We start from the raw sequence: 25,253 nt of genomic DNA on the forward strand, positions 1-25,253 counted from the left end.
GTGCAGTTCCTCCAACTTGCATTGCATTTTGTTAGAACATTGCAAAGTGCCCAGGATGGAATAATACTCCTTATTGTTTATATGTATATGGTTCGGTGGGATAGGAAGTGAGGTCCAACTTAAACAATTGCTGCTAGTCTTCTGAAACTCTGCAATAGTTTTGCAGATTGCCACTGTCTGCCTCTCCATCAATCTGTATTGAATGGTGTAAGTTGCTGTATTTACATAATAGATACAAACTAAATTCACACAGAATATTGGAGTTGGTCTGAAATAAGGGAAGAACCATTTTGTAACCATCCTAAAAATTAATCACTACAGATGTGGAGAGTCATTCCTTAAGTCTTCCCTGTCACTCTCTTAATCCAATTCTTCAATTCCTCTTTTAATTACATGTTAAGTATCTGATTGGTATTGAATTTTTATAGTTTAATTTGCACTTCCTTTTCTCTGTTCATTTCTCAAATCATCGATCTGATAAAGAAGATACAGTTGCTTTTTCTGTTAACTCAGGTTCTAAAGCCCAACTTTCCTTTCTGCAATTTTACCAGCTTACATTTCCAGCAACATCCCATGCAGAAAACTGTAGAAACCTACATGTGATGTTAGATGTCCTGACACAAAAACATTAACCCAACCTTAAGCCATAGAATATACTTACCTTTAAAAATCATTCAATCATTTAAAAATCAATCATTATTGAGTCTAGGAAGCACATTTAAGCCAAAAGTTTATAAGAACAAAAATGTAAAGTCATACAAAGCATGCCAAAATAATGACCAAAATGAATGTAAAATTGCATGAGTTGGATGGTTTTATTTTCAAGTTCTTGCTGTATATTAAACAATTAGAATTGAAATATTAGTGAATTCTGCCCCTACACTATTAAGGAATACCCGCACAAAGCTAGATTTGTGAAAAGCCTTCTGTCATAGTCAGTCTTAAAAAACATTATATTTCTTTAAAAACTTTTTAAAGTTTATTACACCCATTTGCTACATGGGTAGGAAAAGAAATAGTCCATGTTAATAAGAATTCATCCCAAATGTTCTCCCAAATACATTCTGGTTAAGCATATTTGCAATCTAAAGAGTACTTTAATTTATATCCTTGTGTCTCAAATACTAATGATATTTCGTGAACTACTTTACACATTATATTTTTGAAAACCTGTAATTTTTTTAGGATTTCTTCTCTCTCTTCCTAAGCATGTTGATTCTTTGTTGGATAGAAGTGATCAGCATGCAACTTTAAGTCCAGACAGTGAATGTGGACAAGTTACTTTACCATTTAAAAAACCAGCATCCAAGCAAGCACATCTCCAGCACAGCTTACAGGATCCATTCAGTGCAGTAAGCCAGGTCAGTAATCCCCTCACCCTCCTAAATCAGGACACTGAGGCCACTTTCAAAATCCCAACCACCGACTTGGCTGAGGTCAGTTAACTCACCAGAGATTGGGAACTGAGCCTTAGGTCTATTGTGACCCAGTTGCTCACATTTTAAACTCACTGAGCCACCACAAGGCCTCAGTCACATTGCTGATATCAAACTGTCCAGAATTACACACTGGAGTAGCAGTGATCAAGGAACATGGTCCCTGTTCACTCGTTCTATCAGAACATGGTGTGGAGAACTAATGAGGGAAGAAAACTTACATTGCAGAAACAAATCTTAAAAACTGATTCTCCCAAATTTCTTTCATCATTAGATAGGACTTTCAGGCAGATCCTGAATTATTCAGGAATCAACTGATTAATTGCTATATTGGTTGCTGAAAAGTGTGCTGGAGCAGAAGTGATAGTTACAATAGTGTCTTTGGGCATAAAAAGCACTCCTACAACCAAATCCCCCAGTTGGATCATAGTACACATTCATTTGTATACACCTGATAAATCATATCTTTATCATGTCATCTACTTGCCACACAAGCTTCTTCTAGTGTTGAAAATAAAGGGTTTGAAAAATCAGCTGGAAGACAACAGGAGTGGCCACTGAAAATGGTAACCGCAGTGCTGAATTTGTTCTAACCATTGTGTTCTGGAAATTTTTATCCACTGAAGGGATCTCAAGAACAGGTACCTCACAAGATATCCCAATCCAGCCTTCGTAACACTGACATGTGAACTTTTCTTCCATGACTTTGATGTCCCTCATATTCATTCTTCCTTTCACAGAAAATCTGGGATGCACTCCTTCAGGATTGGCTTGGATTTTGAAACGGTTTGGATCCAGGTGGAGGTATGTTTTGGAGTTAATGTTCTGCCTCACACACCTGCCGTGGTTCTTGCAAAGATGTTTGCTGCACAATTTTGCGGCAGATGTCACATTAACAATATAATGTCCCAGGAGTCCATCCACATATTGCTTCACTGATAAACAGTGATTCTGTAAAGGAAGGTTAAAGGACATTTCAATCCCAAAAGGACATACATGAATTTAAATGGCTGCCATTCATCAAAAACATCTTGTTTTCACAATTCCATGATTTTTTTGTTTATTCATTCACAGGGTGAGGGTGTCATTTATTGCTAATAAATGCTAGACCAGCATTTATTGCCCATCCCTAATTGCCCAGAGGGCAGTTAAAAGTCAACCACATTGTGGGTCTGCAGTCACATGTAGGCCAGACCAAGTAAGGATGGCAGTCTCCTTCCCTAAAGGACATTAGTGAACCAGATGGGTTTTTCCTGACAATCAACAATGGATTCATGATCATTGGTAGACTATTAATTCCAGATTTTCACTGGATTCTCAATCCACCATCTGCCATGGTGGGATTCAAACCCAGGTCATGAGAACATCATCTGGGTCTTTAGATTAACAGTGCAGCAATAATACCACTAGTCCCTTGCACTCCATGATGAGTGCAGAATATTAAGTTAACCAATAACAGATCAGCAAACTCAAATTTAGAAAGGCTATTTTAGTTGAGTAAAAAATGTCATGCAAATTCTTTGTACAATTATGATGCTCATACTCTGGACCAATCAATGCAGCTGTCTGATGATCCATCAGAATATTTTAGATTTCTCTGATATCAAAACAGAAATTGTTGGAGAAACTCAGCAGGTCTGGCAACATCTGTGGAGTGAAATTTGTTTTATTTTAAATTTCTCTATTGGTTTCCATCTGTGGATCTGAAGAATCCATGCACTTTTACAGAAAAATCTTTTAAGATGGTCTTAGGGAAAAGGAGAACAATAAATTTCTACTTGCAACGAGGGAATAGTCATCATTGTAGTACAAATTTAAGTGGGAATGTGTGTTGTGAGGAAAATGTAACGCAGATTCAGGAAGATTTGGACAGGTTCATGGCAAGAACATGACATAAGGAATATAATGTGAAAAAGATGTGAGGTTATTCACTTTGGTAGGAGAAACAGATGTGCAAAGTATTTCTTAAATGATAATAAGTTGGAAAATGTAGATGTACAAGGGGACCAAGGTGTCCTTGTCAGTAAGTCACTGATGGCTGCAAGGACATCAAGCTATCACAAATGCTAATGGAATGTTAACCTTTATCGTAAGAGGATTTGAGTAGTGAAGTGTTGCTTCTGTGGAGTAGAAGCTTGGTTAGACTGCATCTGGAGTACTGTGTGCAGTTTTGGTCTCCTTACCTCAGGAAAATGATTATTATTGCTATAGAAGTTCACCACACTTGACCCTGCGATGACAGGGCCCGTGGAGTTTTGAAGGATAAGAGGTGATCTCATTGAAACCCACAAAATACTTAAAGGGATAGAGTATCTGCAGGTAAGATATTTCCCTTGCCTGCAGAGACTAGAACCAGGCACTACTATTCAAAAATAAGACTGTGCTACTTAGGTCTGGGATTTTGTTTTTAACTGGAATTCTTTAACATAGGGGGCTGTGGAGGCTCAGTCTTTAAAAATTTTAAAGGTAGAGACTGATAGATTTTTGGTTACCAGTGACATACAGTGACATATGAAGATGGGGTGAATAAAAGACATTAGATTGTTCCATCATCCATGATTGTAATGAATGGCAGGGCAGGCTCAAGAGGTTGAATGGCCCATTCCTGCTCCTATGTTCCTTCCTATTACTGAAGGTGAACTTTTACACACTTATGAAAGTCTTGTATACTATGGGTAGAGACCCCTATTAGGTGATCAATCAATAGAGGACTTGAGCTTAATAGAAACTGTTGAACTGAAATTTGAATGTAAATGACTTGGATTTACAATGTGATAAGTATGTTGAACATCAAGTCGACAGTACATCTCAAATCTCTCAGCTAAATAAAGTAAATATGGAATTGGGCTGAGTAATTGGCAGATGGAGGAGAATATAATTAAAATAGTTATACCTTTGATCTTGCGTAATTGATGCTTCCCCAAAGAATGATCCCAGCAGTCCCCATGGCAGCACTCTCACCAATTGTATGAACCAAGTCAATCTGCAGGGTGAGAAATTATCACGTAACAGTTATACAAGCAGTAAAGGAAAATCATACTCTGTAGCGTCTTTAGATTTTGTATTTAGCTGTGTAATTGTGTAAGGCAATCTGCAGAATAACCTCCATCTGCCAGAAGGGGAAGTAAAACAGACTGGAGCTGGATTTGAGTTTGAGAAGTAATAATGAGTATAAGGAAGAGAGACTGTGCCATACCAATATTCTACGTTAGTTATTAGCTGGTAGATATACAAGAGTATTTGCACAACCATTTAGAAGTAATTAAATATCAGTCTGATGGGTTCCACTTTGTTTGGTCAAGTAACCATTTCTCAAGGGTGAATTTAAGGTCTCCTAAGATGGTTACAATCTAGCTCAATCCAGTCCTCAGCTGTCATCTACTTTCCAGCTCAGCACATTGTACTGAAAGAAAATTCCCAGCAATGGGACACTTAGTTAATTTTCATCACCCTTTGGCTCTGGTGCAATAGGATCAGTTGAGATACATCAAATTCTGCTCTGAGTTCGTTCAGTTGCCTTAGTGCAGAGCTGGATTTGGACTTTCTAGCTTATGGCAAAATGTTCCAGAGGAACTGGAGCACCACAGAATAGTCTCCAGTTTCACGCTTTTAAAATTGAGTCTTGCCTATTATAATGCATGGCAACAAATTATATGTACACAGTTCATGATTTTCTTTCCTTAATAGTTGCAAAACTATGAGCTGTGACCAATTCTTGCCAATCTGCTCAAACAGCAGCCTTCGTGCTAGGAGCAAGACATTGGGAATTACATATTTTTGGCTTTGATGTATAAATTTGTTTTCATTTAATGTTGTGCTGTGAGTTATTTTTGATTTTAGTGCTTGAGGTAGGATATGCAAGTAATCAAAATGCTAATGTTATCCAAGTCTCAAATCGATGTTAGCAAACCTGAAGTATTTTGATTGGAGTAACTGCATAGTTTAAGAATAAATGGTGAGCTTTAAGGTATGATTTGGAGCATAACATCACAATGGTCATGAGAAAGGTACCAGATTGCAACAGAAACACTACAGTATGTATTTTCTGCACTAAAGTAAGGATTATATATGAAATTTGTTGTAAACTTTACAGTAATAATCTATTGAGTACAACTTTAAATGGGGGTGAATGACTCCAGTCATAGAGAAAAATTGGGTTTCTTCTAAGGCATGTATGGTTATGGTAAAAACCTAATACAGGTATTCAAATTAATGAGGAATTTGATGAAGTAAAAAGTGGGAAACTTTCCTCTGATAAATGGGTTAGGAACAAGAAGACATCGATTGAAAATGATTGGAAAAATAATTAAAAGGAAATCAGGAAATTTTTCTTTCACAAGAGAGTTGCTCAGATCTGGAATGCACTGCCTGAAAATAAAGTAGAATTAGATTTCACGGAAAGTTTTAGAAGGTATATATTTGATCTAAGACTAAAAATTGGACAATTCTTTCAAAAGGTCAGCGCAGGTGTATCAGGCCAAAGAACTTCCTTCCGTTCTCTAAGATTCTATGAAAGTTTGGTAATATTTAATGAAACATTAATCCAATATTTATACAAGGCACCAGAATATGTTAAATCTTACTGTATACAAGTATTGTATCCTCATGTTTCCAAATGCATTCTCTATTATTAAAAATAGTACTCCTCAAAATCCATTAATGATCTCCTAATAGCAATTCCTAAACATGACAGTAAATGAACTGAAAATGACATGCCTGGGCTTTTTTGTGCCCAAAAGAATATCTTCTCTGGTGGGCATTACAGACACATGGCTGCAAAGGGATCAGGATTGGGAGCTGAATATCCAAGGACATACATCTTATCGAAAAGATAGGCAGGTGGGTAGAGGGTTGGTGTTGCCGCAAGAAATGAAATTAAACCAATAGTAAGAAATGAAGTAGGGTCAGACGGTGTAGAATCTGTATGGGTAGAGTTGAGGAACCACCGAGGTAAAACAACCATAGTTGGAATTATGTACAGGTCTCCATACAGTAGTTAGGAGCTGGGGCACAAGATACACCAGGAGATAGAAAAGGTATGTAAGAAAGGCAAAGTTACAGTGATCATGGGGGATTCCAATATGCAGGTGGACTAGGAAAATCAAGTTGGTAGTGGATTGCAAGAAAAGGAATTTGTGGAAAGTCTACAAGATGGCTTTTGGAGCAGCTTGTGGTGGAGCCCACAAGGGAACAGGCAATACTGGATTTAGTGAGATAACAAGGTGTAGAGCTGGATAACAAGGTGTGCTGTGTTCATTCAGCTCTACCCCTTGTTATCTCAGATTCTCCAGCATTGGCAGTTCCTACTATCTCGATACTGGATTTAGTGTTGTGCAATGAGTCAGACTTGATAAGGGAGCTTAAGGGGCAGGAATCCTTAAGAGGCAGTGATCATAATATGGTTGAATTTACCCTGCAATTTGAGAGGGAAAAGATAGAATCAGAGGGAACAGTATTATAGCTGAATAAATGCAACTACAGAGGCACGAGGGAGGAGCTGGGCAGAATTGACTGTGAGAGGAGCCTCGCAGGAAAGACAGTGGAACAGCAATGGCAGGAGTTTCTCGGAGTAATTCAGCAGACACAGCAAAAATTCATCCCTAGGAAAAAGATGCATGGTACAGGGACGCTAAGGCAACCATGGCTGACTAGGGGAATCAGGGATAGCAGAAAAGCAAATGAGAAAGCATATAATGTGGCGAAGGGCAGTGGGAAGCCAGAGGATTAGGAAGCTTACAAAGACCAAAAGAGGGCAACAAAAAAAGAAATAAGGAGGAAGAAGATTAAATATGAGGGTAAGCTAGCCAGTAATATAAAGGAGAACTGTAAGAGTTTCTTTGGATATATAAAGAGAAGAGAGGCAAGAGTGGACATTGGACCTCTGGAAAATGACGCTGGAGAGATAGTAATGGGGAACAAGGAAATGGCTGAGGAACTGTATAATTACTTTGAGTCAGTCTTCACAGTAGAAGACACGAGTAATGTCCAAAACTTCGAGAGAGTCAGGGGGCAGAACTAAGTATGGTGGCCATCACCAAGGAGAAGGTGCTGGAAAAACTGAATGGCCAGAAGGACTACACCCCAGAGTTCTAAACGAGATAGGTGAAGAGATAGTGGAAGTGTTAGTGGTGATCTTTCAGGAATTACTAGAGTCAGGGAGGGTCCCAGAGGACCAGAAAATCACTAACGTGACACCCCTGTTTAAAAGGGAGTAAGGCAAAAGACTGAAAATTACAGGCCGATTAGCCTAACCCTGGTCGTGGGGAAGATTTTGGAGTTCATTGTGAAGGATGAGATTTCTGAATACTTGGAAGTGTATAGTAAAATAGGGCAAAGCCAGCATGGTTTCATCATGGGGAGGTCATGCCTGACAAATCTGTTAGAATTCTTTGAGGAAGTAACAAGCAGGTTAGACGAAGGAGAGCAATGGATGTTATCTACCTGGACTTCCAGAAGGCCTTTGACAAGGTGTTGCACAGGAGGCTGCTGAGTAAGATAAGGGCCCATGGTGTTAGAGGCAAGGTGCTAGCATGGATAGAAGATTGGCTGTCTGGCAGAAGGCAGAGAGTGGGACTCCACAAGGATTAGGAGAGTGGGCAAAGAAGTGGCAGATGGAGTACAACGCGGGAAAGTGTGAGGTCATGCACTTTGTTAAGAAGAATAGAGGTATGGACTATTTTCTAAATGGGGAGGAAATGGGCAGTTTTGGGCCCCATATCTCAGGAAAGATGTACTGGCCCTGGAACAGGTTCAGAGGAGGTGCACAAGAATGGTCCCAGGAATGAAAAGTTTAACATATGACAAACGTTTGAGGATTCTGGGTCTATACTCGATGGAGTTTAGATGGATGAAGGAGGATCTACTTGAAACTTACAGAATACTGAATGACCTGGACAGAGTGGATGTTGGGAAGGTGTTTCCATTGGTAGGAGAGACTAGGACCCGAGGCCACAGCCTTAGAGTAAAGGAATGACCTTTTAGAACAGAGATAAGGAGAAACTTCTTCGGCCAGAGAGTGGTGAGTCGATGGAATTCACTGCCACAGAAAGCTGTGGAGGCCATGTCGTTGTGTACATTTAAGACTGAGATAGATAGGTTCTTGATTGTCAACAGGATCAAGGGTTAAGGGGAGAAAGTGGGAGAATTGAGTTGAGAAACTTATCAGCCATGATTAAATGGTGGAGCAGACTCGATGGGTTGAATGGCCTAATTTCTGTCCCTATGTCTTATGGTCTTATGCTCAATTTAACTTAAGTATGAATGCCAAGGCTAACAGAGAAATAGTTGAAGTATTATTAGGTAGTAACACTAGGACTGAAGAAACCTTGAAACCAAATCAGCATTAAAGGAAGAAACTCATTTACTGTGAGGGAGTTGTGATCAATTTGTAAATGTGACAGCATAAATAAACTGAATTTTGTATGATTACAGCAGCAAAGCAGATTTCAATGTAGCTGCTGTCTGAATGGAAGATCACCTAGGAATAGAATTCTCTACAAGTCTATTCAAGATAGCATTGCGCACTTAATAGCAACAAAATCCAGGCTACTGGTTCTGAAAGAAGCGGAAACCTTAAATCATTCACTCTTAAAGGGAAAGGAACATTCTGGGTCACTGCAGCAGATGAATAGAAGAGATTGTTTTTCACCTGCATTTCCAATCAAAAACACTTTTGAAGGCTCTCTACCTCTGTTGGAATCATGGTCACAAATTTGAACTTGCATGCTCCGAAGGCAACACCAATCCATCTTTTGTAAGTAAACTTTAGGCCCAGGAATGTCTTTTTAAAGTTTAACAAGTGACAGGAATCTAGCAAAGGGGTCAACGTTACAACATTAGGATAGCTGAGTTCTTGATGTTGCTGCTCCTGGTCCACTCATACCAGGGGCCAGTTAAATTCTGACTTTGTTGCTTGCAGAATTGGTTAAACAATACAGAACCTGCCAATAAAAACAGGCCTATCAGGTCATTCCAAAATATTCTCGCAGCCGGTTTTGTTTTTAGAAACTGTAAACAACATTTTTAGCCAAGACCTGCTAAATGCCAACTCACAATCTGTATGCTACTCATTTAGAGTCATAGAAATCTACAGCAGAGAAAGAGGCCCTTCTGGGTTGGTCTAAAACAAGCACCTAACAATTCTAATCCCATTTTCCAGTATTTGGCCCATAGCCTTTTATGTCTTGACATTGCAAGTGCACATCTAAATATTTCTTAGATATTATAAGGGTTTCTGCCTCTACACCATGACGGGCAGTGAGTTCCAGATTCCCACCAATCTCTCGGTGAAAAAGATTTTTCTCATATCTCTAAAGCCCCTGCCCCTTATCTTAAATCTATATTTCCAGTCATTGATCCCTTTATCAATTACCTCTCATAATTTTGCACATATCAACCATGTCCCCCCTCAACCTCCTCTGCCCTAAGGAAAACAACTCCAGTGAGTCCAATCTCTCTTCACAACTGAAGTTGTAACCCAGTCGTTGGTGCAGGCGAGTTAACATATATTGATGCCTGTCACCAGCCTACATAAATAACGAGGATTAGTGGCAGGGAAGGGTTCTGGCTGTAAACCCATTTGCCAGTTTCAAATGCTGCTTCATATAAATGGAAATGACACCCACGTTCAGGCTTACCCTGCAAGCAATGCACAGATGCAATGATGAAAGACTAAAACACGCAGGAATTGAAGAGGATTGGGTGACTACTAAGAGGAGTTGGAGAAGGGTAACCAACCAGCATTATGGTAGTATCAAGTAAAATGGGAAGACAAAGCAGGAAATCTTAGATGCGATTTAATAATAGTTTCCCTGTGTTTTAAAACCGCAAGATATGTGGAGCTGAAAAGAACAAAAGCATTTAAAATACGCAAAAAATCAGCGACCCAATAAATCAGTAAGGTTTGATCGAGGGATCTTCCTGGGAGTTTTTCAGCAGCAGCGTTTCTCTAACTTATTACAACTGATGATTTCAGGATTCCTACCCTTTGCCAAAGTGAACAATAATAAATCTGTTTTGGACCTAAGAGTGGTAAAGTAACATATAAATAATCTTACTAGATGTCAAGACAGGCTTAAGGAAATGAATGGCCTACTCCAGTTATTCATATGTTTGCATGCTCATAGACTGAAGACATAGATGTATCATATGAGGAGAAAATTAAGTTGCTGCCTTGCTAATTCAAAACTGAGCTTTGAGACGATCCCTAGCTGAAGCCTTTCCATTAACGTGTCTGTGTACAATACGTAATGATAATTGTGTGATTAACAAAATAAATCATGATTTTGTATTACTTTTGTTGTGTAAATATCTTTGAGTAATAGATTCGCAGGGGCATTATCACTATTACCACACCCATCAGCCACTTGCTGTTTGTATGGTTAAGCAATAATTGTGCTTCGGTTCAAGACCCATGTCCTCCAATCTCTGAACAGATTGTTTAGAAAATATGTAGACAATGATTGTCAGCAGACTATATAACTTTGGGAATATCATAACTGAGCCAATCCCATCAGCATTCCTGTATTCACTGGTATCTTTTTAGCACGGATGGCTGGCTTGCAATCAGGATTGTTAACCTTGCTGGAGTGGTCCAATGAAGATCAGCAAACTCATCACAAAGCAGATATAAAAGCTGGGTTTCTCTTATCCATTTTCAAACACAACATGTTTCTTTTACTACTTACCTTAGTCAGAGGCTCAAATTCATACGCGTAAAATGGACGTCCATATGCAAAGACCGGGAGAGTGTGATCCTTTACTGCTATGGAGGCTAATCTGATAGCTTCTTTCAGTCGGTAATGGACAAATTTCAGTGCATTTGGGCTTGACTTCAATTCAAGTGGCAGATAGATGGAAGGATAGAGAGCGCCACTTTCTTCCCATAACCAGAGTAACTTGTCATTACGTTTGTATTCAATTGCAGGGCACTTCCCAGTATATTTCTTTGGGTTTTTCTTATAGTTATGGTTGTAGCAATCTGGGAAGAGATAGAACCCCCAGAGGCCATGTGGTCTAATCTTCTCTGCTAACCCCAGTGTATTATTCATAAATTTCCATCCAGCATTTTCGTACTCTTCCCTGGCTTCTAACTTAATTTGTTTGTCTGGCCAGTCAGGGTGAAGCTTTTTCACAATTTGTATGGATTTTTTCCGATAGATATTTTTATGACCCCAGTTTCGGTCCCACAGAGGTCTCCAGTCTTCCCAGTCAATCACCCCAAGACCACTGAAGTCGTCAATTGGGATGATTTTCTTAATGTCAGCCTTGGCCTTCTTCAAGTGTTCCTTAAGACTAACGTTTTGGGGGATTCCTCCATTTACAGGAACTTTATTTTTGTTGAAATAAGGATATTTGCCTAGATGATTGTGATAAAATATGGTGATGGCTGACCCACTGAGTGTCTCATTGGAGTTGGAAAATATATCAAAAACACTGAGGTCCAGATCTACCTTATACCTGAGCCTGCACTGTTCTGTTGGGGCATTCCACACAGCAATAAAAGGGTTGCGTGGAAGTATTGGAGATTTTGCTTGCTTAAAGTACTGGCTACTTGTCATCTGTAATACAAATATAAACATCAGTTGTCTTGCAACCAGCTTCTTGGGAATCACTGCAACAAGCATAGCTCTCAGCTTCCAATCAGATGGCATTTAACCTCTCCCTGAAACAAGAAAGTGACATTGGGAATTTGTTTAGACTGCCAAACATTGACATATGCATTAATAAACATAGTCAGTAATATAATATCATTAGCTCATCGATATAAATGTTTATGGTCTGTTCATACGCACATATATAAAAATGAAAATATCACCACCTTGCATTCAATATACAAGGTTCCTATTTAGTTCAAAATCCATCACAACTTTCACAGATCAGACAGCGAAAAAAAAACATTGGCTAATCTTTCATAACTATCATTTTCAGCTAATGTTGCTGACATCCTTACCTGTTCTGGCCTACATGTGACACCAGACCCACAGCAATGTGTTTGACTCTTAACTGCCCTCTGGGCAATTAGGGATGGGCAATGAATGCTGCTAGGTCAGCAATGCCCTCATCCCATGAATGAATAAGAAAAATTAACTTCCTGCTTCAAATTTGAACATAGTATTCATTATAAATTTAAGCAGGAGATTGTTCATGTTAAATAGTCAGTCATTCCAAATATATTCAAACTTTAAAAACAATGTGTTTTGCTAGGTAATAACTGCTTTATTTATTTTATCATTTAAAGATTGTGGTCCCAAGGCTGAAAAGGGAGATTAGGTCATGTCAAACATTATTCTATGTTTTCTGAATATACAATCATATATAAAGAATGGGCAGAAAAAGGCCAGCAGCTTCATCAAATCTATAACCTGCTCCTGATTGCTGGAGAATGATCACAAATGCCAAAATGTGCTATTTCATTCCACCTCACAATCACCTTACCTCCACAGAAAGGCAACCAAGAGATGGATTAGATCCCAGGAAGGGAATAAAATTTCTGGGAAATTCCAGTGTAATCTTCTCAGGCAATATGAAAATAAATAGAACAAGTAAGGAAAAGTCAGGATAACTTTAAAAAATAGAACATAGAACAGTACAGCACAGGAACAGGCCTTTCAATCCATCATGTCTGCACCAACTATGATGCCATTCTAACCTAATCCCATCTGCCTGCACATGGTCTGTATTCCTCTAATCCCTGCCTATTCATGTGTCTGTTTAAATGCCTCTTAAATGTTGCACTTGTATTTACTTCTACCACCTCCCCTTGAAGCACATCCATGGTACTTAGCACTCCCTGTGTAAAAAATGTGCCTTGTGTATCTCCTTTAAACTTAATGCCGCTCACCTTAAACCTATGCCTCCAATATTCAACATTTCCACCCTGGGAAAAAGACCCCAACTATCCAGCCTATCCTTAATTCTTATAATTTTTTTTTAAACTTCTAATAGATCATCCCTCATCTTAGTGAAAAGAATCCAAGTTCGTCCAACCTCTCCTTATAGCTAATACACTCCAATCCAGGCAATATCCTGGTTGACGCCCTTTTGCAGCAAAGCTATGAAATGCTGAATTAGAGACATTTTCTATGGGCAAATTAGTAGGAAGATTATAAATACAATTTGGAAGCTGATAGAACAGCGAGGGAATTATAGAAATACTAGTAGCTCAATGCTTTGGGGATGGCTGGCAGCTCAATCCCAATATCTGTTTTCTCTGAGTAATCAGCTGTAATACTGTTATGAAGGTAATTCCATTGATAGAGCAGCAATAGTGATAAATTTCCAAATTAGAATGGCATGGGATTTCAAATGTGAGTAGTGGTGTTCCCGTACAGTTGCTGCCTTTGTTCACTTAGGTGGTAAAAGGTTGCAGGTTTTGAACAGTCTGTTGAGGAAGCCTTGGCAATGTTGTACGGGCATGCCCACTCACTATGCTGCATGCACTTCTGTCTATGGTGAAGCTGGTTGTAAGCATCCTCACAGGCTTAGAGAGATTTATAACACAGGAGACCATTCAGCTCTGATGTCCACACCAGTCAACAATTATCTGACTACACTAGTCCCACTTTCCAGACTTTAGCCCATTACCTTGGAGGCCATGGTAAAGCAAATGAATATCTAAATACTGCTTAAACGATGCACAAATTTCTGATCCAACCAACATTCAGGCAATAAGTTCCAGTCACTTCTGGCTGAAACATTTTTCCTCTTAACCTTCTACCTCATACCTTAAATATATGGTCCCTGTTGTTGGACCCTCTACTTATGGAACATCCACCCACACTATGCCCCTCATAATCTTACACGCCTCAGTCAGATCCCCTTTGAACCTTTGCTTCTCCAAAGAAAACAACTTCAGTGTGTGCCCCAACTGCTCCCCACTGCCTGTCAGCCCAAGCGTGATTGTTGTCCCAGTCTTGCTACAAAGGGACACAAACTGCTTCACTCCAAAAATTATGTTCGTCAACTATCTCCCATTTTGTCATGCTGGAGTAATTAAAACATAGCTACAACCTCAAATTTTATACCTTTCCTACCTGCCAACCGCTTCTTGGGCAGTGAGTAATGTTGTGAAATTCAATTGGAGGAAATTCCTGCACAAACAAACAGTCTGTTAATACAAACAGGAAAGGAGCTGTTTATCACACAACGCTCTTAGGGAGGGAATTCCAGGATTTTGACCCAGTGACAGTGAAGGAGTGGGGATATATTTCCAAGTCAGGATGGTGACAACATTCTAGCAATAGTACCAAAGACTTGTCCTCCAGAACTTGTTGCTCCCCTAGCCAAGCTCTTCCAGTACAGTTACAAGACTGGCATCTATCCAACAAAAAAAACAAAACTTTTCACTGCACACAGGTACATGTGACAACAATAAGTCAAATCAAATCAAAGATGGTGAGAAAGGTTGTGATGGATGCTGTCAGTGTAATATCGCCATGGATAAGCATGGAGATGAGAAATAAGAAGGAACAAAGCATAGATCATTAGGAACCTTCAGCGGTAACATAGTGAGAGTAGGAATTAAGAGAAATCTTCACAAGTGATACTATAGGTAAGGTTAGATTGAAATCAGTTGAGAGCAGTCCCACAGAGTTGGATGACAGTGGAGAGATGTTGGAGGAACTTGGTATTATTAACTTTTTTGATTTACTTGTTGGACGTGGGCATCACTGGCTGCCCATCCCAAGTAACTTTTGAGAAGGTGGTGGTGAGTTGCCTTCTTGAATCACTGGAGTCCACATGCTGTAGATTGACACACAATGCCCTTAGGGAGAGAATTCCATGATTTTGACCCAGCAACTGTGAAGGAATGGTGATATATTTCTAAGTCAGGATGGTGACAACATTCCAGCAATAGTACTGAAGACTTGTGCTCCAGAATTTGCCGTTCCCCTAGCCAGGCTCTTCCAGTACAGTTACAACACAGGCATCTACACGACAATGTGGAAAATTGCACAAGTATGTCCTATACTTGTAAAGCAGGACAAATCCAACCGGACCAATCACCGCCCCATCAGTCTACGCTCAATCATCAGTAAAGTGATGGAAGGTGTCATCAACAGTGCTATCAAGCAGCACCTGCTCAGCAATAACCTGGTGACATTTGTCCAGTTTGGGTTCTGCCAGGGCCACTCAGCTCCTGTCCTCATTACAGCCTTGGTTCAAACATGGCCAAAAGAGCTGAATTCTAGAGGTGAAGTAAGAGTGACAGTCCTTGACATAAGGCCACATGCAACTGAGTCTGGCATCAAGGAGCTTTGAACAGTCTCCAAGTTTTATTTCACACTCATATCAATCTACACAGAACTAAATTTATCTTCCAAAAGAAAACAAAGTGAATAATGGTTTTCAAAACAGTGGAACAAGAGAAATCATATACAAGTATCCAGATGCCTTTTCTCGGTACAGAGTTACAAGAAGTCCAACAGCAGTCCAGAAAAACTCTTTCACTTGTTCTTATTGTTAATATTAATATTTAATGATTAAAGCTTAAGTGCTAAAGTGAAAGAGAATTTGAGAATTAAATACTACTGGCACTTAAGCTATCTGCCACCTCTGCCTGTATGTAATTCAAAATCCAGGTAGTTTGAGGTAGGTCACTGCCATCAGTCACCCTTTGTCAAAACTTCATCTGGGGCCTGTTTAATGATCAGTGTTAAACAGTATGACACCATTGAGTCTTTCCAGAAGAGGCACCATTCTTCTTTAACAATTTATTCATTGCATGATTAAAAATAACTACAGCTACGTTACAAATCAGACAGATTTACAGCTGTAGAGAATACATCTATTCCTAGGTTAGTGCAGATTGTGTGTGATATGAACTGAATGGGTGCAGCTCAATGTAACAATGTCAGTTCCTTCAGAACCATTCCTTTAGTATCTTACACAACAAATATTTCCATATGTTAACCTACATTTTTCCAAAAATCAAAGATGCACAATGTATTATTGCGGCAAAGGTAGTACAAAGTTCTTGTGACTCCCTCTGTTCTGATACATAAAGCCTTATCAAACATTCTTTGCCCCTGAAGGAGAGCTTCTGTAAGACATTTTTTAAGCCCAAGCACACTCACAACAGCTGCAAGCAGCGAAGTTGATTTTGCTATTGATTGCCACATGTGGTAATTCAGAACTGGGGAGATAATTATCAGGTCATGTTTTGCACCATTTGTCACAGATTAGACGCTCAATAATATATCATTTGAAGCAAATTCATTTCTGCATCCACTGAAAGTTTGAGATTGATGGTAGAGGCACAGTTTTTACTGGAGGCATGTTTCTCACCTGAAGAAATAGGAAGCTGGCTGTTTGTAATTTGTAGTTAAGGGGTAGTAGAGAACCTCATTTGGTCCATTCATGCCCAAGGCTGGCTAATGCAATTTTCAGCTGAACCTGCCTATTCCAAGTGTAAAGCTGCTTAATTTTGTAAATCAGTGTTCAATGCTGATTACAAATTTCACATGGAATTGCACATCTATATGCTGCGTCTATTTCAACCAGATGTTGAGTGTCAAAACTGGATGGTATGTAAGTGGCTCTCTGGAGGCCGCGTGTAAAAAATTATCAATGAAACCTTTTCATTTTATCTTTGTGAAACTAGGAGGAGCATGACTACTTTTCATGGGCCCATCGGTAAATTTGGATCTCCTGTGCAACACTGGGATCATCTCCCTGCTAAGTCCAACTTGTTGCTGCTTCCTACAATCAGCAAGCTGTCTATACATGATATGAACTGATTTTCTGATGATATTTCCAGGTTGTGTGCATCTTGATGCTGGCTCTGGGCAGACAGGCAGAAGCTAGGAAATATCAGACAAGAATGAAGAATTAAACAGCTTAAAAATTGTACCTATAATTAAACTGAGGCAAAAGCACTGGAAGTTACAAGAAGCGTTCAATATACAAACCCGCCATTCCGTAAGTTAGAATTTCAACACAAACTTACAATGATCAAACTGGAGTTCATAATTCTGCAGAAAACACAGATTTATATTTGTTTAGCCTGTTTCCCAGAAATATAATTCTCTCTTTTGGCACTGTGTAAGAATATGCCTTCCTCTGTGCCACTGAAGATCAACCATTCCCACAATAAATAGTTGGATAAAGTACCTTTGGGAAATATGACTATGATTAAGTGATATACCGGGCAACCTGAACTCTTTTCCTGGGAACTTACATTTTGTAATAATCTCCAAAATGTCTTCAAGGAAGGTCTATCAATCAAAAAAAAATCAAACAGCAATAGAAGAGTGCAACAGGCTTGAAACCAGAGTCTGGTACAGCCACCCACCTCTCCCCATAGTTCTAGACTCAATCAGGCCACTCCTTGTATAATGCTATTCAAGCATTCACAGTTTTGTCTAAGATACTTCTGTCACATATCCTATGAATAAAACGTTACATGACTGAACATGAAGTTAAACAAGCTTGTTTTTAAAAGATTAAAATAAATGAAATGTATTTCTAGATTAACATCTGAATATGTAGCTGAATATTCCTTGTTGGCCACTCAGATATTTTAATAACCTTTAGAAAATCGGGTTCAATCACTCAAATAAATTAACTCCTCATTTTCATCTCAATCCCCGTTTCTGGCTTCTTTAAATTAGCCCTTTTTTATACCTCCGATCTTGATTCGTTCTATTTCTACATAGTTATATCATCTTATTATTTTATTCTGGCTCCCAGGAATGCTCATAGACCTTAAACATTAAATCTGTTTCTCTCTCCACAAGAACTGTTAGATCTGCTAGCTGTTTACAGCAACATCTGAAATTGCTCATTTGGCTTATCCACCCATCGATGACATAAATTCTATTTTAAATACTTCAAGGAATTCAAAATTATAATTTAAAATGAAACTAAACAGAATACCTGCTGACACTAATCCAAAGGAATCCAAGGAAAATAAATTTAAAAGGTAGAGTAACTGTATCAATGAGAAAGAGTCAAAGACATTTAAGTGGACTTTAACTTAATTAAACAAATTGATCCGCAATGTAAACGAAGCATATGTGTTGTGTTCAACCTGAAGACAGATCCTTGGTTCATTGCTTGCTGATCCTACATCCCAAGCTGGGGTATTTTTTGTCATTGTTGTTTTGCCACTGTCATTTGTTTCCAAGAATGATGAGCGAGCAGATCCAAAATCTACCTCAATTAAAATTGGAATCAAACCCATGTTGTTGATGTTATAGAAACACAGAAACATAGAACATAGGAGCAGTAGGAGGTCATTCGGCCCTTCAAGCCTGCTCCGTCATTCTTCACGATCATGGCTAATCATCCAACTCAATAGCCTAATCCTGCTTTCTCCCCATAACCTTTGATCCCATTCACTCCAGGTGCTATATCTAGTCACCATGTTGATTACATTCAATGTTATGTTAAACCAGATGCTAAATATATAGCCAATTAAGTTAGCTGGCCCCTAATCCTTTTAAATTAGAATGAGATACAATGAATAAATAACCTAAATTAAGGAAAAGTAATTGCTCCCCAATGTCTAAATGCTACAAATATAACATGCCTTAGTCACCTACCAGATACTCACCAAATAACCAGCATCATCTTCAGTAGGAGAGTAAGAATCAATTGCTGAGGCTAAAAATGTCTAGCAGAAGCTAGAATAACAGAACACTCCTTCTCCTTCCTCACCTTCATACCCTTAATCACTTAATATTGGCATTCTATTATAAGTTGTACACAAATCCTATATTGCACTAAGTTTGCTAGTTTTATATGCTCCTTAGACAAATGGGTTTACCTGTCTCACTTAATAAGAATCCATCTTCAGCAAGTCTTTAATTAAGTTGCTTTGTCACTGGAAGCATTGACAAAATCCTGCTTAAGCCTGGCAACCATAAAACTTAAACTGTAGAATTTGATTTAATAGCAATTACAAACTAAATTAGATTGGCACAAAATAAAAATGTAGACTTTCTTTACCAACAATGCACTCAGTAGCATTTTTAAAAATCTGCAGATGCTGGAAATCTGAAACAAAAACAGAAATTGCTGGAGAAACTCAGCAGGTCTGACAGCATCTGTGGAGAGAAAGCAGAGTTAATGTTTTGTGTCCAATGACTCTTCTTCCTGCTATCAGGATTGTAATACTGAAGCCTATATAATCAAGCCTATTATACTTAACTCTGAAGTCCTATTTGATATTTTATTTTATCTTTACACTTATTATGTATCCCCATTATTCTTTCATTTATTTTGCTTCTTTGCAAGTCAGCTTAATATTGTAAGATTATCGATGAGAAACTGGAAATGATAAGCAACTTCGCACTTCGAGCAAATGTAAGAAGCCTCCTCCTTGACAAATGCAGTGGATCTGCATCTTCACTGCTAACAACAAAGTCTTATTGACTCATTGATGCATAATTTCAAAGGCCATTGCTCCCTAAAAAGGGTGTGTGTGAAAGATTTTAATTCCAGGACATGTAAAAGAGTACTCCTTAATTTAAACCAGTCTTGAAGTATTTGTAAACACTAATATTTAACACATATGACAAGATGTTTCACCAAAGTTTAGACAAGTCACTGTGGAAGAAAACAAAAAGTAGCCGTGGGGAAATAACTTCACTAATTTCTAGTAGTGCAGGACTAATCAAGAGGAACAGCACCTAAACAAGACCCCAAAAAATAATACGCCAAAGTTGACTACGCCCGAGGTGTATCGTTACATCAGGATTCTGAAGAAGGGTCTAGGCCCGAAACGTCAGCCTCCCTGCTCCTCTGATGCTGCTTGGCCTGCTGTGTTCATCCAGCTCTACACCTTGTTATCTCAGATTCTCCAGCATCGGCAGTTCCTACTATCTCTGGTTCTGTGGAGTTGACATTTCATACTTTGGCTTCCTCCTAACATGTATTTACCTATCCAAAATTTTTGAATCAGATTTTAACAAATTTTCAGCCGGTGTATCAGTGAAGCACAAATCTGAGGAAAATTATTGATTATTTTCTCCACAAAATTCAGATTTGGACATATTCACATAATATGTTTGCTATTGCTGCTCTATTTGAAGGAGAATGTATTCTTCTTTGAGTATGGCATAAGTCACAGCTAATGCAAGTCATTATTTTCTAGTTGGGTATGGAGCAAGGTTTTTTTTGCACAAGACATATACATAAAATCCTTGCTGACATTGAAGCAGTATGAACTTTGCTTGTGGCTGCCAAATAGGAAGAAGATATTGCTGTTTGGAGACTTTCCCTTAAAGGAAGAATTCACGGCACACTGCATAAGACGTATGTGTATAAGTACAAGTTGTTGTTATGTTGGGGATAGTAAGAACTGCAGATGCTGGAGTCAGGGACAACACAGTATAGAGCTGGAAGAACACAGCAGGCCAAGCAGCATCAAAGGAGCAAGAAAGTTGACTTTTCGGATCGGGACCCTTCTTCAGAAAATTTTATGTTGCATCTTAACAAATGATACATTGTATCTTTCTTGCTAATCAACTATGAAGGCCAGACTGAAGTTGCATGATGTACGTCCCCAGAATCAAAAAGAGAACAAATTAGATTGATCAAGTATAGGTTGTAACTCTGTAATCTGGTAATCTCAGGAGCAGGCCTTTGCCAGACCAGAAAAATTGCCAGACCACAAGAGGTCATGTATCACAGTCAGCATGGGAGAATTTAAACACAACCAGAGCAATTTGTTTCTCTCTATGCTTGAAACATTTAATTTTTTATACTTCCCACGTCCAGTAGTCATCAACAAGATTTACCAAAGCGGTCAATAAGTATAATCTAAGTTATTCCAAACAGGAAAAGAAAATGCACTTCGCTAAAATAAATGTGAATGCAGGCTGGGCAAGTTTACCCCATAACCAAGTGACCTAAGCAGCAAGTCTATACAGGCCAAAACTGGAAGCAGAACCATACTGTAGGTGCAGGATCACAGAGGTTGCTGGAAGGGAGTGCTGGATTCAGGTGATTGTAATGATGAGTTGACTTCTGACCTGAGTTTTCTAACAGAATTTCAGATTCACCCTAAAACCAAGAAAGTCTGTCAATGGTGTTCCTTATCTCTGCAAAGGAAGAAAGACAAACATATCCAGAATTAAAGAAGAAATGTGAGAAGATATTACAACAGGACAAGCAAACTAGAAAAAAAAAGGATGATAAATGCAAAATCAAAATGGCAAAAGGTAAATTTAAATGGCCCAAATGTTAAAAATAATTATTTGCTAACAACTAATTGTTTCTCAATAGCATAAATTATTTCCTACATTTCTTTAATAAATATAGGTTAAAAAGGTAAGATTGAAAATCAAGAGCTGACTCAATGCTTGAGACAACAAGGTGCAGAGCTGGATGAACACAGCAGGCCAAGCAGCATCATAGGAGCAGTAAGGCTGACGTTTCAGGCCTAGACCCCTCTAGGCCCAAAACATCAGCTTTACTGCTCCTATGATGCTGCTTGGCCTGCTGCGTTCATCCAGCTCTGCACCTTGTTGTCTCAGATTTTCCAGTATCTGCAGTTCCTACTATCTCTGACTCAATGTTTTTTGGCTAAGTGCAAGTTGCATCGAGTGTTTTGGAAGGCTTGTTTGCCTCACGGCTTAGTAGGTTTTCTCACCATATCTTACCAAACTTGCCTCATTAATTATCTACACCACTGTGATGGCATCTGTTTGGTCCGATTCCAACCCGATTTTACCACACACCTTTCCCTGAAGAATTCACTAGTTACTGGGCATGCCAGAATTGATTGGAATCCCCGGCCTTGATGCCATCTTTTAAAGCTTGTGCACCCATCTGGGGATACCCTGCATCATGCTTGACATTTGCTCCAAACATGGCAAACAAGGCTGGGGGGGGGGAGGAGTTGGCACTAGGTGCCCGCTCTGAATTCTGTGTTGAGAATTCTCAATGGCCTGCTTATTTGGCACATTCCATTAGATAGGAAGGTAAATATTAATGAAACAAGTTGTGGCATTAGTAAGTTCTATGACCACCCCCAATTTAGATACTTTCAACTGCCTAGCAAGAAACTTGCCTCACCACTCTTTGAATGCACAAAAGATGCAGCAAGTTGCTCCCAGTGTTGAGATGGGCCTTGCTAGACTTCTCATGTGATTCTGCCACAAATCTCACCGTAGCCCACGTTGTTCAGACTCCTATAAGATTCCACCCCAAACTTTAAATTATAACTATGACTAACTGATGCTTGCTTATGTATTTGTGATTTATTGGTAACATTTTTGAAGAAGTAACGAAGAAGATTGATGAGGGCAGAGCGATGGACATGATCTGTATGAACTTCGGTAAGGCATTCGACAAGGTTCCTCATGGTAGACTGATTAGCAAGGTTAGATCACATGGAATGAGGGAGAATTAGCTACTTGGATACAGAACTTGCTCAAAGGTAGAAGATAGAAGGCAATAGTGGAGGACTGCCTTTCAGACTGGAGGCCTGTGATCAGTGGTGTGCCACAAGGATCAGTGTCGGGTCGACTGCTTTTCATCACTGATATAAATGATTTGGATGTGAACATAGGACGTCTGGTTAATAACTTTGCAGACGACACCAAAATTGAAGGTGCAGTGGACAGCGAAGAAAGTTACTTCAGGGTACAATGGGATCTTGATAAGTTTCTGGAGCAGCATGGATCTTGCCAGGATGTTGCCAGGGTTGGAGGGTTTGAGGTATTGGGAGAGGCTGATAGACTGGGGCTATTTTCCATGGAGCATCGGAGGCTGAGGGGTGACCTTGTAGAGGTATATAAAATCATGATGGGCATGGATAGGGTAATTAGACAACGCTTTTTCCCCAGGGTGGGGAAGTCCAAAACTAGAGGGCGTTGGTTTGAGGTGAGAAGGGAAAGATTTTAAAGGGATCTAAGAGACACAGAGAGTGGTGTATGTATGGAATGAGCTGCCAGAGGAAGTGGTGGAGGTTGGTACAATTATAACATTTAAAAGGGATCTGGATTGGTATATGAATAGTGAGGGTTTGCAGGGATATCTGGTCGGCATGGACAAGTGGGACCGAAGGGTCTGTTTCTGTGCTGTACATCTCTATGACTGTATTTGTTTCTCAAAGTGAGGAGATTATGGGATCAATCCCAGCCCAAGTTATAATGTAAACTTGGAGAGTGGAGAAGCTGTTTTTCAGATGAGATATTAAGCTAACATCCTGTTGTCCTTCTAAGATGTAAAAGATCACATTGTATTATTTTGTTGAAGAACATGGGCATTCTCCCACCTTTACTTATACCACAACAAATGCACAACAGATGCACTGCAGAAATTCGCCAAAGATCCTCAGACAGCACCTTCCATAACCACAACTGTTCCATCCAGAAGAACAAGGACAGCAAATACATGGGAACACCATCAGCTGCAAGTCCCCTTCCAAGCCACTTATCATCCTGACTTAGAAATCTATCACCATTCCTTCACAGTCATTGGGTCAAAATCCTGGAATTCCCTCCCTCAGGGCATAGGGACACACAATAAATGCTGGCTAGCCAGCGCTGCCCATGTCCCACGAATAAATGTTTAAAATTACTAAAAGTATACAACTTATCTGCTGATTAGAACTTAGTTTTTTTTATAAGAGTGTGCTTTGTCACATTTCCTACAATGCAGCATGGACTGCATTTCAAAATTAAATTAATTGACTGTGAAGTGCTTGAGGTTATTTTTCTTAAGCATAAGTGTCTATGCATAGCATTCTAAGAATGGTCACACTGGAGTTATCAAGGGGTAGGGTAAAAGGGGACAGTCTTGGTCACTGGAGCAATTCCTTTCATGGATGTTAATATACCTGTGCGTCTTGTTCATTGCTGACTTTCTTATACAGTTCAATTTACAGAAAACACTCATTAGCTACATTTTCTTTTTTTGTCTGGGGGAAATTTTCCAAAACAAGACTCAAACCACAAATTCCTGCCATTTTAAAGGCAGGCATTAACTTGACTTGTGATTGCCAAATAGTAGTTATGTATTGTCGGCTCAGAACCCAACACTTACCTGAATTTAGATAGAACACTGCTTGCAATTTTACATGAGAGACAACAAGGTGCAGAGCTGGATGAACACAGCAGGCCAAGCAGCATCATAGGAGTAGACATGTTCTGGAAGCAATGGGCTGAAAAATGTTCCAATTTTATGATTCATATGTTTTAGGAATATAGCTTTCAGAGTTGGAAATTTTAAATGGAGGACAAATGAGAAAAAATCTGATATGAGAAGGTAGCTTATTTATTTATGACGGCCCTAGTGTAAGGTATTGGAAACCAAACTAACTACCCCTCCGAGCATCTGCATGGAGACGGGATGTCTATAGACTGTCCTTAAAGATAGTAAATAGTTCACATTGTTTCACTGAAGAAAGGGAGGTTTAGGAGTTAAAGATAATAAAAGATTAATTTGTATCTTGAGTCTGCCATATTGTTATGTAAATAGGGTATGTAGGACAGTCAGCATTATCTCTGATTTTCTGTTCCATTGATGGTAGGAAGCTGCTGGTATCAGAAGGTAAAAGGTTACAAGCACTTGATGCTTTACACCAGCTTGAATGTGTAGCAAAGGGGTAGCAGAAACCAAGGGAGTTCCTGATTTGGGGTCACTAACCAAGAATGCAGTGAGGTGCATGCTTGAGCTCCACAATCAATAGTTCTTTGAAGGAGAGTTAGACGGTTCATCCAAGTCATTGCACATAATCACCATTTTACTAGCTGGATCTTAGTAGAATGACCCCAAGATGTCTCATATCTTGGAGAATAGCTGGAATACTAAAAAGAATCAAAGGGTGCAATCTTCCCAGTCCCTGACTGATGTGGACCATGG

The 25,253-nt window shown here is 39.2% G+C and overlaps 1 protein-coding gene across 7 annotated transcripts in view; it reads right to left on the minus strand.

Annotated features, from left to right (window-relative positions):
• Positions 1-801: 801 nt before the first annotated feature.
• Positions 802-25,253, minus strand: part of hyal6 (hyaluronoglucosaminidase 6) — a 30,221-nt gene continuing 5,769 nt past the window's right edge. For 2 of the 7 annotated variants that reach the window (XM_048608065.1, XM_048608066.1), the window contains 5 exons: positions 14,471-14,527; positions 12,873-12,947; positions 11,123-12,099; positions 4,330-4,419; positions 802-2,387 (listed from right to left, as the gene is read on the minus strand). In XM_048608065.1, the coding sequence (XP_048464022.1) occupies positions 1,938-2,387; positions 4,330-4,419; positions 11,123-12,088 (1,506 nt within the window). In that variant the 5' untranslated portion in view covers positions 12,089-12,099; positions 12,873-12,947; positions 14,471-14,527 and the 3' untranslated portion in view covers positions 802-1,937. Of the gene's footprint in view, positions 2,388-4,329; positions 4,420-11,122; positions 12,100-12,872; positions 12,948-14,461; positions 14,528-25,253 lie in introns of those variants that run through there. The other 5 variants (XM_048608063.1, XM_020527779.2, XM_048608064.1 and 2 more) reach the window with 4 other exon arrangements.

Source organism: Rhincodon typus, chromosome 18, assembly GCF_021869965.1.
Source record: "Rhincodon typus isolate 14 chromosome 18, sRhiTyp1.1, whole genome shotgun sequence".
NCBI classification, from domain to species: Eukaryota; Metazoa; Chordata; class Chondrichthyes; order Orectolobiformes; family Rhincodontidae; genus Rhincodon; species Rhincodon typus.